Source organism: Vigna unguiculata, chromosome 7, assembly GCF_004118075.2.
Source record: "Vigna unguiculata cultivar IT97K-499-35 chromosome 7, ASM411807v1, whole genome shotgun sequence".
Taxonomy (NCBI): Eukaryota; Viridiplantae; Streptophyta; class Magnoliopsida; order Fabales; family Fabaceae; genus Vigna; species Vigna unguiculata.
In genome coordinates, this window is record NC_040285.1 from 10919802 (window position 1) to 10939768 (window position 19967).

Genomic DNA, 19967 nt, shown 5'->3' on the forward strand with positions numbered 1-19967 from the left:
TCCGTTTCCGACTCAAGGCATCCGCAACCACATTAGCTTTACCAGGGTGGTAAAGCAACTCGAAATCGTAATCCTTGAGATATTCCATCCAACGCTGCTGTCTCATATTTAGCTCCTTTTGATCAAACAGATATTTCAGGCTTTTATGATCACTAAATACCTGAAATTGGGAGCCATACAAATAGTGTCTCCATGTTTTAAGAGCGAACACTACAACAGCCAACTTCAGATCGTGGGTAGGGTAGTTTTTCTCGTGCACCTTCAACTGCCTAGAGGCATAAGCTACCGGCCTCTTCTCCTACATTAGTACACAACCCAGACCCTGGTAGGATGCATCGCAGTATACCTCAAACATCTTGCTGGTATCTGGAATAATCAGAATCGGAGCGGTAGTCAACCTCCTTTTCATCTCTTCGAAGCATTCCTCACATTTATCAGTCCGTGAGAAGGGTTGATCCTTCCTAGTGAGTTGAGTTAATGGACTCACCATTTTAGAAAACCCTTCCACGAACCACCTGTAGTACCCAGCCAACCCCAAGAAGCTTCTGACCTCTGTTACAGTCTACGGTCTCTCCCATTTCAACACTGTCTCAATCTTACTCGGGTCCACTGATATACCACGTGAGGAAATCACATGCCCCAGAAACTGCACTTCGTCCAACCAGAATTCACATTTTGATAGTTTACCGTACAGTTGGTGTTCTCTTAATACTTCCAGCACGATTCTCAGATGGCCTGCATGCTCCTCCCTAGTCTGAGAGTAGATGAGAATATCATCTATAAATACTACCACAAATTTGTCCAGATATGGTCTGAAGATGCGGTTCATATAATCCATGAAGACAGCTGGGGCGTTTGTCACTCCAAAGGGCATCACGACATATTCGTAATGTCCATATCTCGATCTAAAGGCTGTCTTCTGGACATCCTCCGGTTTGACTAAGATCTGATGATAGCCAGACCTCAAATCAATCTTGGAGAATACTCCTGCCCCTCTGAGCTGATCAAGTAAGTCATCGATTCTAGGCAGTGGGTACTTGTTCTTTATCGTCAACTTGTTCAACTGACGATAATCGACGCACAGTCGAGAACTACCGTCTTTCTTCTTCACTAATAACACCGGGGCTCCCCACGGTGAAGCGCTGGGTCGGATGAATTTCTTCTCTAGCAGGTCTTCTATCTGATTCTTCAACTCTGCTAATTCAGCCGGTGCCATTCTATAAGGCGCTGCCGACACTGGGCCCGCTCCAGGGATTAGATCAATTGAGAAATCTATATCCCGGCTGGGTGGTAACTCGGGTATCTCGTCTGGAAATACATCGGCATATTCGTCCACCACCGGTATCTTACTGATCTGCTCTTCTGTACTCATTTTCTTTTCTTGGGCCACTATCACAAAACACGTCGACCCTCTCTTCATCTCTTTCACTGCCTCTCCAGACGTTACCAACTCTATCCCTTCTGTTTCTGGGAACACAATTCTGCGCCGTCCACAATCAAGCACCACATGGTTGATAGACAACCAGTCCATTCCCAGTATGACGTCCAATCCCTCCAAGGGCAAACAAACTAGATTCACCTTGAAGCGTCTGCCCTCCACCTCCATCAAGCATCCAACACAGGCTACGTTTGTTGAAACCTGTCCAGATGCGGGTGTCGAGACTATCAACTCGCATCCAAGGTCACGAGTGGACAACCCCAATTTCTTCACACAATCATGGGATATGAAGGAGTGCGAAGCTCCTGAATCAAACAACACTAACACACTGTTACCATAAAGTAAACACTGGTCCAGAATCAGGTTACCTGACCGGGTGGCCTCTGTGCTAGTCATGGCAAAAACCCGGCCTACGGCTCTCGGCCTGTCGGAAGAAGATGGCTGAAGTCGTGATGCTGGTGCAGTCTTCCTATTAGGACATCTATCGGCAAAATGTCCTGGCTGATCACAGGCATAGCACTTACGAGTGCCTATGCCACTGCCTCCGCTACGGGTGGGTCTAGTACAATTTCGCTGCAGATGTTCACCCCCGCAGTTATAGCACCTCGGTTTCCATGAAGACGGGGCTGGTCTATTGTAGGGCTTCTTCTGGACTCTGCCTTCAGCACTGTTCCTCTGGGTACGGTTAACAAGGCTGGGTCCCTTCTCCAGCTGCTCCACACTCTTGGCTTGCTCCACCAAGATAGGAAACTCTCGCACCCTCAGTGGCACGATGAAACGCCTCAGTTCATGCTTGAGGCCGCCCCCAAACTTTCTACAGCGCCACTCCTCCGTCACTGTCTGGGAGTAGAATCTCGAGAGATACTCAAATCTCTCCACGTAGTCCTCCACAAACAAGTTTCCCTGCTGCAGGGTGAGAAACTCTGCCTCGCGCTCATGTTTAGCGCTGTCAGGAAAATATTTCTCCAGGAACCTCGTCCTGAAGTTGGCCCAAGTCACATCTTCAGCTCTATTTATCATCTGTTGCTGCATACTCATCCACCAATACTCAGCTTCAGTTACTAATAGGAAGGTGGCAAAATTTAGCTTCTGCGCCTCTGTGCACTCTATCACCCTGAATATCTTCTCGCACTCTCGGAGCCACGCATCCGCCTCATCCGGGGTGGCTTTCCCAGTGAATTTAGCCGGTTTGTGACGCATGAAGTCCTCCATGGTCACTGGTCTGACAGGTGGAATCATAGCCCGCGGGGGCGCTGCCACGGGCTGCACAGCATCCACCATCCTGTGGATTGCGTTAGCAATCTCATCAGCTCCGGCAGTGTTTCTACGCCTCCTGTTTGCCATTGCCTGTGCACGCCACATATTTCAGCTGTTAAAATCAAACAGCTAAAGATTAAATCATGCTCTATTAATTCTAGCAACTAACACACATCAGTCAATTTCACACACAAACGTCAGCTCACTCCCCAGTTTGCCCCAAAAGCATCAAAACGTTTGCTCTGATACCAAATGTAACATCCTTAGGGATTATTACTTAAAAATAAATATTAAAATAAATAAGTACTTTAATAGCCATCTCGATAAAAATCCCAACGCGGGAAAAATTTCAATTTATTAAGATAGCGCGCCAAAACTCATAAATAAATTCATAAAAGGTTACAAGTTCCCAAAATTTGCATTTAAAATATAAATTACAATTTATCAAAACCCTAGCACTACTCCCATGCTAGCCCTCACTCCGCCATCTGAGCATCCTCAGCACCACCTGTATCAACATCTGCTCCCGTGTAACGAATTACACGATCATCGCCACACACAAACAGAAAGGGTGAGCTGAGAAAATAAAATAACAAGAATGTAAACACAAGATAGATCATTTACCCATCTTAATCATTATCTATAAATCTTGGCCAAGACCCTAACCCCAAGACTTAACAGTCTTCAATTCATACAATTGGTTAGCCTTGGACTCGGGAATCTGATGCTCACACGAACCTGCCCGCTCGTGGTCCTGCCTCTACAAACCTCCCCGCTCGTAGTCCTGCTCTACGGACCTACCCGCCCGTAGTCCAACACATGTGATCCACCAGCCCCCGTACCTCCTCGCACGTGGCATCTCTCAACGTGAGCACGGAACATACGAACCTCCCCGCTCGTATCCCCACGTGAGAGTAACTTGATATGAACCTCCCCACTCATATCATCACATGTCACACCATCCATGAACCTACCCGCTCATGGCACAGCATCTCCCGATCCAAGCAAGCATCATTGTCAGTCAAACAACACACCAGGAAGCAAAGAACAATAGCGTCTCCGCCTGGCTCGGCCCACACGTCGCCAGGCGAAAATGCTCCAGACCGCCTGGCGGTATTCACTCACCGCCAGGCGCCAGCGCCTCCCCAGACCCACTGTTTTCTCGTTATCGCCTGGCGGAGCACACCGTGCCGCCAGGCGCCCAACAATACAGAGACCCCTGACGCTAGTCTCACCGCCTGGCGCACCTACCCGTGCCGCCAGGCGCCGTATCAGTAGCAGAACCCCTCTAGTTTTTAAAGTCTCAATCAATCTAATTTACTACGTGACTCGATTCCAAGTACCCAAATAAAGACCCCTCTATAGAATACTCTTTATGGTTAGTCTACCACTATCACAAGTATCTAGCACCCAACCGTACCCTGTCCAAACCATCGATTCAAGTCTTCACAATACCGGAGCATTAACCTCTTAAACAACTTCATTCATATCTACGAACACAGTCAACAGTTCAATATCTTCACTCACGCTATCAAGCATCCTACACTGTCATAACCAAAACTCTGCTGCCATTACTCTTAGAGTACCTCCCCCATACTTTCTCATGCATAATCATATCCATCCATATTTCCTCCAGTACCTATAACATTAATCCCAAACAATTTACAACATGACTAATTTTCATCCCATAGTGCATATATCCTCAATTATTACCTAATATCAGTAAGTCATATCCGGTACCTATCCAGTCACACGTAAACAAATACTATGCTTTCCCTACAGGATCTCTTACTACAATTTTCCCTTCTCCCTTTCTACCTTTGATAACCCATCCAACATCATAAACTACTCTCCTCACAGTTGATCATCATAGTACTTCGTCCCTTTTCGAATTATCGTAAACCTCACACACTCCAAATCCTCCCTCAGTTTCTATTTCCAAAAAAAAAAACTCGCAGCACTGCCCCTGACCACGCTATCGCCTGGCGGCGTTTTGCTTGCCGCCAGGCGGAGCATCAGTACCTGCACAAACCAGGCTTATTCATACCTGCTACAACGTCCACCCTCTTTCTAGTACTCATTCCCCTCACTTACATTCTCTGAGATATAACGATTTCAATCAATTTCAGACCCACAAGTTCTCCAATAAAAGTTATACAAATCAATTTCAGAATCCATAATGGTTCTCATACATACATTCACAAAATCACGAAAATAGAACGCGAACAGTGTCGCGTCGCCTGGCAGAAATTCATAGCCGCCAGGCGGATCATACCAAAACAAGAACAACACAGCAAACCTGATGTGCCGCCTGGCGGTAGGGAATGAACCGCCAGGCGGTTTCTGGAAAAATCCAGAAACCTCAATACAACAGTGCAGAAATGACGCAGTGATCATGCTGTGAGTCAAGGCATCGCGCAGTTATTCAATTACAATCAAAAAGGCAAGAAAACAACTCCCCTAACCTGGAATTCGCGCTCCAAATTGAGATTCCCACTCTCCTTGCACACCTTTTCCCTTTGCTAAAAGAACCACTCTGATTCTTCTCTCGCGGCCCTCCTTCACGCACCAGAATCGTTCTTTCTCACTCTCAGAGCTATTTGCACCTCTCACAGACTGATTTTCTCCTCTCTTTCTCTCTTCTCTCTCACTCTTAATGTACCCCAATTATTCTCTATTTTACTAAAACGAAATTTATTAAAAGAAATATGGTTAAGGCCATTCAATGGCTATCACCTATAAATTTTCAGCTTCCCCCCACATTACCTCTCTAGTATCTGCTAGGTTTTCCAATCCTTTCATATTCATGCTCAAAGGAAATTTAGCAAAAAGAAAACTATTTAGTTCTCAACAAGGTTTGAACCCACACTCATGCATACACCAAACCAAGGCCAAACCACTCAACCAACACATGTTTCTTGATGACTCCCACAATTTTAAGGATTTATCATCATCCATACGCATTCAATATATACACACAAAAAAATGCATAATTTAAATAACACCCAAGTGGCACACATAGGACTCGAACCCAAGTCCTCACACACACTAAAGTACTCTCAACCACTTGAGCTAGTACTTTTCCATGTCATAGTTCTCCACATTTATTACTTTGAATATTCCCATTACCCGTCCTAATTAAATAATTAATTAAATAACTATTTAATTTTCCCGGGTCTTACACAAAGTACCCAAGATTCTAGTAGATGCTAAAAACTTTAAACGAGATGTAAAAACATCACCCATAAGAGAAGGTCACATATAAAAAACTGAAGAAGAAGAATAAGACAAATGAAATGAAAATAAATCCACATTAGAGGCTACAAATATTGACTCCTTGAACTTATTCAAAACATAAAGTCCACCTTGCCTACAACCTATCCCGGTCATATTCTGAGATGTGTGGTCTTGTACAAAACAGTTAAATGGACTCTGTCTTGAACTTATTTAAGACATAGAGTCCACCTTGCCTACGACCTATCCCAGTTATATTCTGAGATGTGTGGTCCTATACCAAACAGTCAAATAGAGAGAAATATACATTATATATAGAATCACAATTTTTCAAACAGAAGCAAGATTTATAGTAAGACTAGGTATGTAGTAAACATCTGACAAAGACAAAGATGGTGTGACACTGATACCAATAACAGATAATGGAATTGAATCACCGTTAGAAGTAGGGGTGAGCAATGGTCGGGTTGGGCTGGATTCAGATCCAACAAGGCCAATCCATCACAATCTGATTGTAATATTTTGAAATCCATATCCGGCCGTTTATGTCTTCGGGTAAGGCAGGTTCAGATCATTTCGGATTCGGATAAATGTGAATGGATGTGGGTTTATCCGAGAAATATGAGACACACAGATTTTAGTAGGGTTTCTTCCAACTTCTCCATCATCATTGCTGCTCACCGTCACTATGTAATCTGTTATCGTGTCGTCACATATAAGATTCGACACCTGCGACACAGATCGAAGTAGATCCGTCGCCTACAACACAAATCGGAATAGATCCCGCCTGCAACACAGATCGAAGCAGATCTAGAAGGCACGGTTGATGATGTCAGATTGGAGTAGATTTGTTGCCTACAATATATATCAAAACAGATATGTTGCTTACGACATATATCAGAGCTACTCCATTCACACTTACATAGTTATTCACCGTGTAGAATCACATTAGACGTGGAACCAAACTTGAAGACACGATCTCCACATAACATAGTAGTTTCCATTGAAGATGGGGAACTGCCTTTAAGATAAGGGTTTGGTGTGTGTGCAGAAACGAGAAGAAGCGAAAAAGAAAGTACTATGATGATAAATATCTAATGATTTATAACTGCATATCAACCTTTAATCTGGTATAAGATTTAATTTGGTATAAGGAAAGCAAATGATTTCGGTCGGGTTGGATATCCACAAAAAATTAATATGGTATCTGAACCCGACCGTTTGGAATCGTATTTATCCGTATCGTTTGATTCATTCAATCCAAATCCAGAAACAGGCACCCGAATTCGTTTCGTTTATTTCGGGTTTCACGGGTTCGGTCGGGGTAAATACTTTTGCTCACCCCTAGTTAGAAGTTGCAATTGACATGGATGAGTTAGGTGATAATGAAACAAAATATGTCAAATGATGTGACATATGATTAGTGGAACCTAAATCAATGATCCATTTGTCAGAAGATATATTTAGTAATGATGTAGCTTAAGATTGCAAGAATATGTTAGCTTGCAGCTGAGAAGCAAGGAACTTTTGAAGTCTAATTTCCTCTACTAATAATTTATTAACAATATCATCAACAAAAGGTAGATGGCTACAATGCAAAATTGAACCACTCAAACTTTCAAAATCACTACGCAAGGCCATAAGAAATTGAACCAAATGTTGTGATTCCTTATGAGTAATATACGGTGCAAAAGCACTCAATTATATTGGCTCAATCAAGGCAAGTTGATCCCATAAGGTTGTCATGGCAGAATAAAATTCTTAAATGCTTATGTCATTTAACTTTAGTGCATGAATATTTGTCTCAAGTTGATATTGTTTGGCAAAATTAGACTATGGATACAATCGCTATAAGTGATCTCATACCTTCTTTGCAATATCATATTTTGCCAATTGAGCGTCAATCGAGTGTGTGACAGAATTATTGACCTAAGTCATAGTTTTAAAGTTATCAGCTTCCCATACCTCTAAAGCAATATCATAATCATCGACTTTGGTGTCAAGCGGTTTTGCTGTAACACTTGAAACATAACCCCACATGGACTTTCCATGAAAAAAATTTCATAACATAACTACAGTAAGAAGAATTTTTACCATCCAATTGCACACTAATAAACTAAAGAGGATAATATTTACGAGTCACCATAACAAATCGAATACAAAACAGAAATGCAAACCACATAGTGGAAGCAACTAACAAAATAGAATATGAATCCAATATTAAAGAATTGCAAATACCTTAAGATGACATAAAGAACATGGTGCGAAACCTCCAAATACCTTAGGACTTTGGATTTAGGATTTAAGAAAAAGGAACTACTGTAAGAATCCTTTCTCAATCATGAATCATGTATTATTAAAATATATGAAGAAAGGGATTATGTATCATTGATTGATTAGATAATGTTACAAGAGGTGTGTTATATAATACACACAAAGCTAATCCTATAAGACACAAGTAAATGGACCTGAAACATAGTTCTATGCTAACACCTATTATGGAGTTACATTATCGCTAATTGCTTTATTAATCTTCTCACATTTAACATATAATTCATATAAGTATAATTATGTTTACAATCCTCTTTTGAATAAAATTTAAATAGACTTAGAGATTATGCACCTATTATATTACCTTTCACTAAATTATGATAGAAGCCCAAATTCTACTCGACCTCAAATCTCAAGAACTAAATCCTCCTCGTATGACAATTCAAATTCCTTTATCTGCTAGACATCATCCTTTTTTATATTGCCCTTCAGTCTATAAGAACCTTCATCAATTCTCACCACCTAAATATCTTCTCAATGTGAGTCTGATAATTAGTAAAGTTAAGATAATCCCTTTAGAACCATTATTTAATACACATCCTATGATCATACAACATAGTATTTTCTCATAAGAAATAACTACATTCACAATACACACACAAACACATAATCAACAAATTTTAGTAGATTATGGCATGAGTCTTGAATCTACTTATCCCTACATGTCTCTCAGTGGATTATGGCGTAAGTCCTAAATCTACTTGGTCAACATCTCATGAATTTTCATCTTAGAAAAAGTGAAAACATATTATCATAAAAAACTCTCATCTCTCTCTCTCTCTTGCTCAATAAGTATATGTGCTTATTTTATGAGTGTATCATCTAGAGGTGAGTTTTCCCAACAAATACTTGGTTCTCTTAACAACCAATTCTCCTTTAGTTATCTGGATTTTAACAAATTTATTTTCGTTTAGCCAGGGAACTGACTCGCTCATTGACTAGACCATGGAGAAATAAATTTAACAAAACTCACCTAACAAATCCAAACCTCATTCAGTGGCCCAACCACCCTGAGCTCTCTAGAGTCTTACAAAATATTTTTGCCCAACGATAATACCACTTGCACAACAACCCAAATCTTGAGATGTTAATCCACTAGACTAGCAAGTTATGGCTTGTTGAACGAATATATTGTCTGAAGCTCTCTCTAGAATCTAAATTTTTTGGCCTATTTGGGTGATTTTATTCATTACTTCAAATAAAACCAAATGACTCAACTAATATATCTCAAGGATTTAAACACACACAAAAGTTCAAAAATCCCATAAATTAGAATTCAATACTATCATCTTAACAATACAAAATGCCACATAAACGAAATTAAGCAACAATAACTCAATATTTATTCAACAACAATCATCTCTACTATACATATTTTATCATATTCTCATTCATCTACTACCATCTTTTCTAACACTTATGATGTCATTCACCTACTACCATCTTTGCTAACACTTACGATGTCATTTACCTTCACTTCGTCACCCGCATTTGCCTGAGCATTCTTCGACTCACAAACTCGTAGATCACGTGCATTCTGTTGAACATCTTGAGCAGTGTGAAATAGGTGGGTAAAACATGGTGATGTTAGCATTGGTAGAGACCCAACCCTTAGTGACATTCTCCTTGGCCTCTTCATCTTTGTTGTCAATAGGTATGAATAAATCAATCCTCTCTATGGTTGTAATTTGGGAATTAGGATTATAAATTGGGTAATTTGGGAATTACGTTGTTGGTGTTTCAAGAAAACGGTAGAAATGGAGATGGGTTTGGCGTTAGCGATGAGGGAAAGATAGGAGGAGAAGCATTTTGGATAAGAGAGAGGGAAATATGTTCTAGTTGTGAGAGTTAGGAGTGCAATAAAAGTTACAAAGGTAGACATTGTAACAAGTTTTAGGAGAAAGGAGAAGAATAGGGTTTATGCCCAAAGAGGAGATTTTTAACCGAGGGGAGGGGGGGGGAGCGATGGGGGTTTCTCACCCATTAGCGGGATAGGTCCAACTTCCTAACTTGTTTTTAGACATCGGGCTAGCCTAACTGGTCCAATTTTGACGGGCCAAAACAAAACGGGCCTAAACAGACTAAGGTAGGGCATTTTGACATCCTTAAAATTAATCAAGTTTCAATTATAAATTGGACAAAACTCTCTTTCCAACATGATTTTTTTCTCAAGCAAGATGTTCCCACTCAAGCGAAAATCAAGGCAATACAAATCTCTTGCTCAAGTGATACCATTTACGTAACGTGATATCTCTCAAACAATTTCTCTCATCCCCTTATAGATGTTTTATGTTGGTTTGAAGTGTTTTCTTGTTTAATAATCTTAGTTAATATATTATATAAATTTGAATGTTTTATTCCAATAAATTGTTGAAATAATAAGAATAAGATGAATTTTAGTAATTATGTTAATATTACAAATGAGGTTGATGAATTGAATCATTATGAAATAATAGGATGTATGGAATTTGTACACCATTGATGTACAGATGTTGCTAACCAATGATGATGGACACATATACATGAATTTAAATGATATATTTGATTGAATTAGTTATGATATGAGTTCATTGAATTACAATGGAAAAAGGTGATGTGTTAACCTCCTATGTATGTATATATTTGTGACTATTAAGGACATAATTTATAATATAACAAACATGGTTTGCATCATTGATAGTTTAAGTAATGTGTAGTAAGAGATGAGGATGTAAAAACTTAATAAGGAGTTTCTTGCACACATAACTAAAATCTATTATAATATGTATAAATGTCCATGTATTGAGCTTAACCTTGAGTCATACAATCAAATGATGATCTAAGCCTTGGGTTGAATTATAAGTTAGTATTTAATAAAACATACTTAATACTAGTTTCTTAAAAAACATAAAATGTGTTGAAACATATCATGTTTATTATTCATTTATAAATTTATTTGATTTATTTAAGATGGTTTTTAGATGTTTTATGTTTGAAAATATTTTGGATATTTGTGTTTATAGTTACGTTGGATTAATTTGTTAGTTTTTTTTTTTTTATAAAATCTTGTATTGATTTGTATTTTATTTGTAGTTTATTATATATACCTAAACATATAGAAAATTGAGTAATAGAAAATAATCTTTTATAGTGGAAGTACACCCATAAGAGCATAAATAATAACACAATAAATTTAGTGTAATTCAATATTTGAAGTCCTACAATCATGAATATTTCAGAAAACTATTATTGTAAACTCTCTCGTATAAGTTTTACAAGAATGAAATTGAGAACACTCTTATGCAAATTTTATAAAGATAAAATTACAAACTCACTCAAGTAACTTTTACAAGGATAAAATTATAATCCTCTCATAACAAACAATTAACCAAGTCCCCTACACACCAAAGAAATTTATTAAATTGTGGTAACAATAATTTAATCAATTCTTCATTTTTAGAGTTATTTCCTACCTTTTCCTTCTTTACATTATTCAATGTGTGACTTTGGTAAATATCCACTTAAGAAGAATGTATCATTCTTTCACCAAGAGTTTCATATATTTAAGAGAGATTAAATGCAGAGTGAAGATTCAACATCGTTAATTTTCATATCAACACTTTCATATTTATCTTAAAGTAATGTTAATGTGTCGACAACATCAACACCATGTTCCAAAAATACCCCAACATCATCCCTCATCTTCCTTCTTCCACTACGTGCTTCGATATGAACACTTTATATGTCGCCTATGAATTTTCTTACAACACCCTTACCATTGATGACTTATACAGACTCGTTGACAACGACAATCCTTTACTGTTGTCAATCCACATTGTCTTGCACCTCAGACTTATTTTTTATAACTTTCATGTTATTGTTATTAGTAACTCATTAGTACTTAACATGAAATCCATCTACAACACTAATATATCTCTAAGTACGAAATGCACTAACGTTGACTTTTCTCATGTACGTAAGAAACATAAATATATAATGCATTTTGATGTGCGAGAAGTGTGGTAACTAATTTCAATATTAACAAGAATTGTGGTATTTGACTATACACAAATAATTTTCAAGATAAATAAAATTTGAATAAATTGTTTATTTAGTATAATATGTAGGACATATTTCGTTTTTTAGTTCAATAAAATAAATTACAACCTTAGTAAAAAAATTAATTTTATTAATTCTTTTTAAACTTCGTATATAATTAAGATAATTGAACACATGTTGTACTTTAATAATTGTCAAGTGTGTTTATTAAAGAGAGAAATTAATATGCAATTATCTTTAAAGGGAATATCTTAATAAAAAAAGGTGTGACAATAATTAAAAATTAATGTGTTTACTTACCTTAATTATTAATGAAATTTAAACAAAAATTTGTATATTAAAACTGCAATATTATTTATTGTATTAAAAGTAAAATATGATACTTATTGCACTTAACAAATTATTTTGAAAATATTTCATTTGATTCCATAGAATGACTGAAAATGTTGTCATTTTATATAATTAAGATTTATAATAAATAAATATAAGTAAGCCTTAACCTATAAATTATATTATAATTCCAAAATTGATTAAACTAAGCTTCAATGATTGATGATATTTCTCAATCATATATACTTGTCTCTGTCGCTCCTCAAGATTTCAATATATATAATATTGAAGTACATGTCTCTCAAAATTGTTCTCTGTGAAATATTTTTTGACACTTGAATTATTACTCAATTATGTTAGTCTAAAAATATCACTTTTGATGACTGGTAGATCTAATGTCACTTTCTCTCTTTTAATTTATGCTTTTCTTTTGGTGGTTAGAGAATGCGGTGAGATAATTTGAAGGATTAAAATCTAAGATAGCGTTATTTTAATCCTTTTAAAAATAAAATTTAACCTAGTCTCAATTATAAAATATAGGTTTCATTACTTATATAATTTTTATTTTTGGCCAAAAATGTAAAGTTGGTCTACCAATGTTTTTAGTCACAATTTAATTTCAATTTATAAAAATTGACGTAATTTGATTATAAATTTTGAAGAATTGATGGTCATTTTACTAAATTTCTTAAAAGGGACCAAGAACTTTTTTATCAAAATTGAAGTTTTAATAAGAATGATTTGTTTTGTTGATGTAATTAACATAATTCTAATATTAATTTTGATGAAAAATCATGGATTCGTTTCAAAAAATTTATTAAAAATATCAAATTGTATCAATTTTTCTAAATTTTGCACCAAATTGCATCAATTTTGATGAAACGAAACTAATCTAAGATTACAAAAAATGGAAGTACCAAACTTAATATTTTTAGACGAAAAAATAAACCAAATAACTGATGAAATGATGAAGGCATGGTTTGGGATCGTCACAAGGATTTCAAAGCAGTTGATAAAATCATGCTCAAGACCTTCAAAGAGATCTCGGATTAGCTTCAGATCGTATAATAGGAACTCTTTTATAATTTTTTTGTAATGTTTTTGTTTAGGATTTATCGGACCTTTAGTTGTATTGGGTTTTTTGGTGTTTCGGCCCATAGTATATAAGCTCTTGTGAAACACTTTGTATTCAGATTTGAGTTATATGAAAATTTGAGTTTTCTCTCAAGTCTCGAGGTTCTCCTCAGACCCACTGATTCTTATCTTTGAATCTTCGATTCAAAGTGGCGGATCTTCCTTACTTATCTTGGAACATCATCCAAGTGGCGTGATTTCCTCTCGTTCCGAAAAAATCCCCGATCGACGTCCTCCATTTTCCCCATTTCGTTCTAGGGTTCGTACCCATTTTTGTTCAAGACGAATCTCACCCCAAATCTGAGATGATCCTACATCGTATGGTAATCAGCGCTCGGTTGGCTTCCTCCCTCGTTTCGGATTTTCATCTTCTTTTTGTTTTTCCGTGTTGGTGTTCTCGTTCTTCGATTGGGTTTTTCTCGTTGTACGTTTTGTGCTCTCCTCTTCGATTAGAAGTTCTGTGCAACACCTTCCATGTGTGAGTTTTATTGAGAGCGGCACAAGATTGGTTCATGAGGTTCCATTCAAACGTGTAGAAGAAGTGGATTTATACAACGAGTTAAAATGCAGGTCAAGCAGGGTCTTCCCTCTTTTATGTGATGCGATTGGCTTTGTTTAATCCATGAAAAATTATTAACTGTGAAGTGGCATAGCTAACCCATGAAACAGAGTAGAGGTGTGTGTTTTGGTAGACCTTTTAAAGTGATTGCATACCAAGTGTTTGTGAAAATGACTTAGTGAAAAATTTTGTCTAGTATTGATTCTATGCAAAGCTGATATATTCTTTGGCTGAGTGGTGCTAAAGATAAAGTTAAAGTTTGAGTTGTTCGGTCTGCAACAATTGGAGAGAAATTGGTTCAATTGGCTTAGTTGTGTGTAAAGTTTGTGGAGAAATTGAAGTGGGAGTTGGCTATTGGGAGTGGTGCACACGAACAACATTTCATCTAGAGTTAAAGTAGATGTATTTTTGCTGCAACCAAAGCAACACAGCCAATATTTAGTGCAATTTGAAATTGTGATGCTTGCAATGATGTGAGTTGAAGAGGTGTAGTGCAAAAAATAGGACAACCGCCTCATTAGTTTACTTGGTGTGAGCATTAGTTTTGAAGGTTGAAGAGGTGGACATGTGGAGACTTGCGTCTAATGCAATCAGTAGCACCTAGTGGATGGTGGAAACCAATTCGTGCAGCGGAAACACGTTAGGTAGTAACTGGCTAGTTGTCATTTGGTGCAGCGTATAGATCTACTACAACAACTACTTTTTGTGGTGCAGGCTTGACCTTTCATATGTTGGCAGTGGTGACTTTGATTGGCTCGTTGTTTGCTTAATTAGTGTAGTGAAAATTTCTTGAAGCAGCAACTAGATTTACTTGAAGTGGTGGTAGCTAGCTTAAGTGTCATTCGGTGCAGCCAACTAAAGAAATATGGAATGAGAAGTGTGCTTGTCGAAAATTCAGCGCAGCAACTGCAATAGGCAGTAAGTGGTGCGTTAGCCACTTTCATTTATCCAAAGTGAGATTGGTTCAAAAGGAAGTTTTCATTTGAATTTGGCACGTCCAATGGCAGCAAAAAAACACAATTCCTTTTTGGCAGCCATGCATCCAATTATACCACGCTAATCTTGGTTGTTGGTTCGAGTTATGGTGTGAGATTGCCAAGCGGTGCAAAGAGTTTTTCTTGATTCATCATTTCAATTTGTTAGCAACGTGCTTCTTGTCATGTGATGTTTCAGATACAGTTTGTAGGCCACTTAACTATGATTGCACTAATAGAACAATTGGTGACAACAACTTGAATCTTGTTTCGGTGCAACAAATAAATCTCAACTTTTAGAGCCATGCAGTAGTAGCATTCAGTGCAGGGTTGTAGTTGGCCTTGTCTTTAGTGGTACATTAGTGCAACAGGATGTTGGCCCATGCGATGGAAACTAAACCATTCAACACAGTAGCCCCTCTTGGTTCATTTGGTGGTAGTAATTAAATTTGGTGCAGAAATTTCAAGCATTGGCAACAAGCATTTCTAGTTTCCTTTGGCACGTTGCAGTCCATGTGCTTAGTGCTTGTTCGGTGGCAGCCTTTATCTTTAATCCATTCGGTGCAATTAATATCTTGCTGCAGGATTTGAATTGGTGGACTTTGAAAGCAGTTGGAACAACCACCAACAAGAACACGCGGCTGCAATATTTTGAATTGGCTCGATGGTAGTCTTCTTTTGATGTAGGACAGTTTGGTTCAATTGGACACATTTGTTTGAAATAGCTTCTATCTGAAAATTATTGATCTTTTGTTTGGGAGGTGCAGTTGTCTCGTAAATAATTTGATGCAACAGCTGGACCAATCTAAAAGAGGCAAGTGTTGCTGGTTTCTTCTCTTTGGTGGCGTGATAGAAGGTGCCAAAGCCTGGGTGCTCCCAGTGATTTGGTTTGTGTTGGAGTGCCCTGCCACGTGAAAAGTATTGGTAGAGTTGGTGTGGTTGGGTTTTCTTTAAGGTGCTCTCAGTGCACATTTTTGTAACTTTGAAGAGTATAAGTGTTACTATTGTTTCATTAAAAAGTTTGAGCAGTAGCAGGTGGTGGCCGTTGAATGTGTTTTCAGCAAAGGACAACCAATCAATTGTGAACCTTTAAGGTGCATTAAATATCTCTAGCAGAGGCCCCCTACATAGAACCTGAAGGAGTACATAGGAAGGTCTGGAATAGTAAGAAGTTGTTATTGTTGTGATGATGGTATAATGTTGTTTGGACTTCCGTTTGAGGTAGTTTTGCTATAGTTTTAGGACTTAACTTTGATTGATTGGGCATCATTTTTGGCTGGTTTAGACAGCAAGCATGAGGCTGTTTTGGTTTTTGTAGCTATCTTCTCTATGTTTGGGCTTGAGTTTTGAGTTGATTTTTGGGCTGTTGTGGATGTTGTTATGATGGATATACATGGTGCCTATTGTGCTTATTTTTGGGTCAATATTCTTGTGAGTATAAGTCTCTTTTCTTGAATTACTAGCTTTGCTTGAGTCCATTGTCTATCACTTTTCTTTTTGAGTTTGATTTTCCTTGGATTCTTGTGTTGTGGGACAATGTACCTTGGGCTAAATTGTTGGAAGTATTGCGTGTGGGGGTTTCATCACAATTTAGCTTGAGTATTTTGTTTCACATTCCCAATAGTAATTCTAAATACTTTGTTTAGATTACTCTTGTCTTTTAAAGTGTTTTTCTTGTTGTCAGGGTCTTAGTTTGTCATATATTCACTCTCTTTAGTTTAACCCTTTCTTGCTTTTGGTGCTTTTTAGTTTGTCTTTAAATTTCTTTGGTTTTGTCTTGGAGTTTTCCTTTCCTTGGCCTCTTGAGTTGAGCTTAGATCTATTACATCTTTCACTTTGATGTTGAATTCTTGATGGGTTGATTGGAGGTTCTTTGAAGAATTGAACAGGAACTTAAGAGCGAGTGAATACAATTAAAGAGTGAAACACAAGTGAAATTGAGTGTAAACACGTAAGGAGTGGTGAGACCCATTTGATAATTTTATCCACATTACTTGTGCTAACCACTTACTGTGTTTTGTGTTAGTTCTTCTTTCCTCTCTTTCATTGCAGGAATTAGCAATTTTGAGCACTCCACAATGTTTCATTCACGTTCGACCTTGATAAAGGATATCAACTTCATTGTGTCCAGAATTATCAGGCTGAATAACAAACTTGGGGAACTTAGAAGGGAGGACAAGCATGATAGAAGATCATTGCCAATCGACAAAATAAGTGTTATTAGGTGCACCAAGTGTGAAGGATATGGACACGAAAATTATCAATGTCATAATTGGAACGCAAAGTACATGACTCTTCAAGAACTCGAGGATTACATTGAATACTTGAAAGAGGTGAAGAGGAGTGTTAGGCAAAAGGTCGAAGTTAGACGAGAGCAACAAGCAAAAAAAGAGCGTGAAAAGGCGGAAAGAGCACTAAAGAAAATGTGGGAAAAGACAAGACAAGAGAGAGAGTTAAAAGAGAGAAAAGAGCTAGAGATGAGAGCTAGAGAACAACAAAAGGAAGAGCTCCAAGAAAGAGTTAGAGAAAGAAAGGCGAGAGTACAAATGAGACTACAACGATTTGAGATGTTGGAAAAAGCAAGACAATTGGAAAATTTGGAGAGGGAACAAAGGAAGAAAGCGCTAATAGAAATAAAAGAGAACGAGCTGAGAGAGAAAAAGAAGAAAGAGCGACAAGAGAAGGAAAAAGAAGAACTAAGAGAGAAACACGAGAAGGAGTCTCTCCTCATACTCCTAACATGCATGGTTGAGATGGAATCCTTAAAGGGGGATTGTAATATTCTGAATTGTTGTTCCCATTCACATCATGATTTTTCATTTTCATTGGGACACTTACTCACCTATCTCTTTTTGTCTTAATGACTAGGGAAGACTTATACATTAAGGAGCAATGACATAAGTAATGGGGTGAAGAAAAGATGATAGAAAAGGCAACAACAACATGGGTAAAACATGAACCTGACTTTAATCATCTGCTTGTGTGTTTGTCCTATCATGAAAATCCTAACGGATTTCAAGGACACTCTTTTTCTGTTATGATTACTATGGGTTGTTTTCCCTTTTGTTTCACTGTGGATAATATAGTTGTGTTGAAACTCTTTGATGTGTTATGCAGGTTTATCTTTGATCCTGGAGGGCAATCTCTAAGCACTTTGATAATAATAGATTGGCCTCTTCCATGATTCTAATCTCATTTTTTTGATAGCATTTTATTTTTGTCTTTAGATCGTTCTGGTTTTGTGTGCTTTTAGCACTTATGTTTGTGTGTTTGGTTGTAGGTAATAAAGCGCTAAAATTCGAGGTCGAATTTTCTCCAACCCAAAGGCAATGATGGAGGCGTGGTTCGGGATCGTCACAAGGATTTCAAAGCAGTTGATGGAATCATGCCTAAGACCTTCAAAGAGATCACGGATTAGCTTCAGATCATATAATAGGAACTCTTTTATAATTTTTTTGTAATGTTTTTGTTTGGGATTTATCGGACCTTTAGTTGTGTTGGGTTTTTTGGTGTTTCGGCCCATAGTATATAAGCTCTTGTGAAACACTTTGTATTCAAATTTGAGTTATATGAAAATTTGAGTTTTCTCTCAAGTCTTGAGGTTCTCCTCAGAACCACCGATCCTTATCTTTGAATCTCTGATTCAAAGCGGTGGATCTTCCTCACTTATCTTGGAACCTCTTCCAAGTGCGTGTGATTTTCTCCCGTTCAGAAAAAATCCCCGATCGACGTCCTCCATTTTCCCCATTTCGTTCTAGGGTTCGTACCCATTTTCGTTCTAGACAAATTTCACCCCAAATCCAGACGATCCTACCTGATGAAACCTAAAATATAACACAATTAGCTTGACATTAGTCAAATAAAACACAATTAATGAACCTTTTAATTTAATAATTTGGTATTAACTTTATTTTAATATCTGAATAATGATTATATTGGATGACAAAATAGTAGTGTTAGATCCGAGATTAATCACTCTTGAATTTTATAATTAAGAAACCAGTTTGCTCACTTTTTATAAATAGAGTTGCATGGGTTGGTAGATTCAACTTCATTTATTGTTATGAATCACAACGCAGCGGCAAACGAAAATAAAGAGCAACACCAATAATGAGAAAAAAGAAGAGAAAACTAGTAGAACTAACCCATCATGAAATATTATGTAAAATGAAAAAAAAATACGGTCAATTAAATCAATGTTGTAAAGTCATGTCGAGTCATGCACTATGGTATATTTTATTAATAGAAATTTACTCACATTGTATATTTTATACAATTTCTTTATTTTAAGAAATTATTATAATTTTCAATAACCAAACTTACATTTGTGGTGTAAAATTAAACACTCATATCATTAAAAAAAATGTTTATATAACTATATAATACCTTCTATTTTTTTTATATCAATACTAAATAGAAATTAGTTAAAATAAAAAACTTATAATTAATAATAGGGATACTATACAAGCATATTTAATATATATTTTTTAAATTTCACATTAAAGAAAAAAAAATACGAAATAAATTTTAGAGAATAATAATAATATATCTTCCTAAAACTCATAAGTAATTTTACACAATTGTAATAGGAACAAAGTAATTTTGAACAATTATAGTAGGAATAATGTGTAACACCTAAAAATTAAATAATTAACTATAGTATAATCTCATC

The 19967-nt window shown here is 37.0% G+C and overlaps 1 protein-coding gene across 1 annotated transcript; it reads right to left on the bottom strand.

Annotated features, from left to right (window-relative positions):
- Positions 1 to 562: 562 nt before the first annotated feature.
- LOC114191156 lies at positions 563 to 2782 on the bottom strand. The gene is made up of 2 exons (XM_028080337.1): positions 992 to 2782; positions 563 to 946 (listed from the first exon to the last, which is right to left on the bottom strand). The coding sequence occupies exons 1-2, from the start codon at positions 2780 to 2782 to the stop codon at positions 563 to 565; spliced, it is 2175 nt and encodes a 724-aa protein (XP_027936138.1).
- Positions 2783 to 19967: the final 17185 nt, after the last annotated feature.

What these genes read in the sequence shown, in the direction of transcription:
- LOC114191156 (XM_028080337.1), bottom strand. Translation starts at nt 2,782, where the DNA reads ATGGCAAACAGGAGGCGTAGAAACACTGCCGGAGCTGATGAGATTGCT. An exon ending in TACTTGATCAGCTCAGAGGG is followed by an intron (nt 947 to 991) that starts GCAGGAGTATTC and finishes GGCTATCATCAG; the next exon opens with ATCTTAGTCAAACCGGAGGA.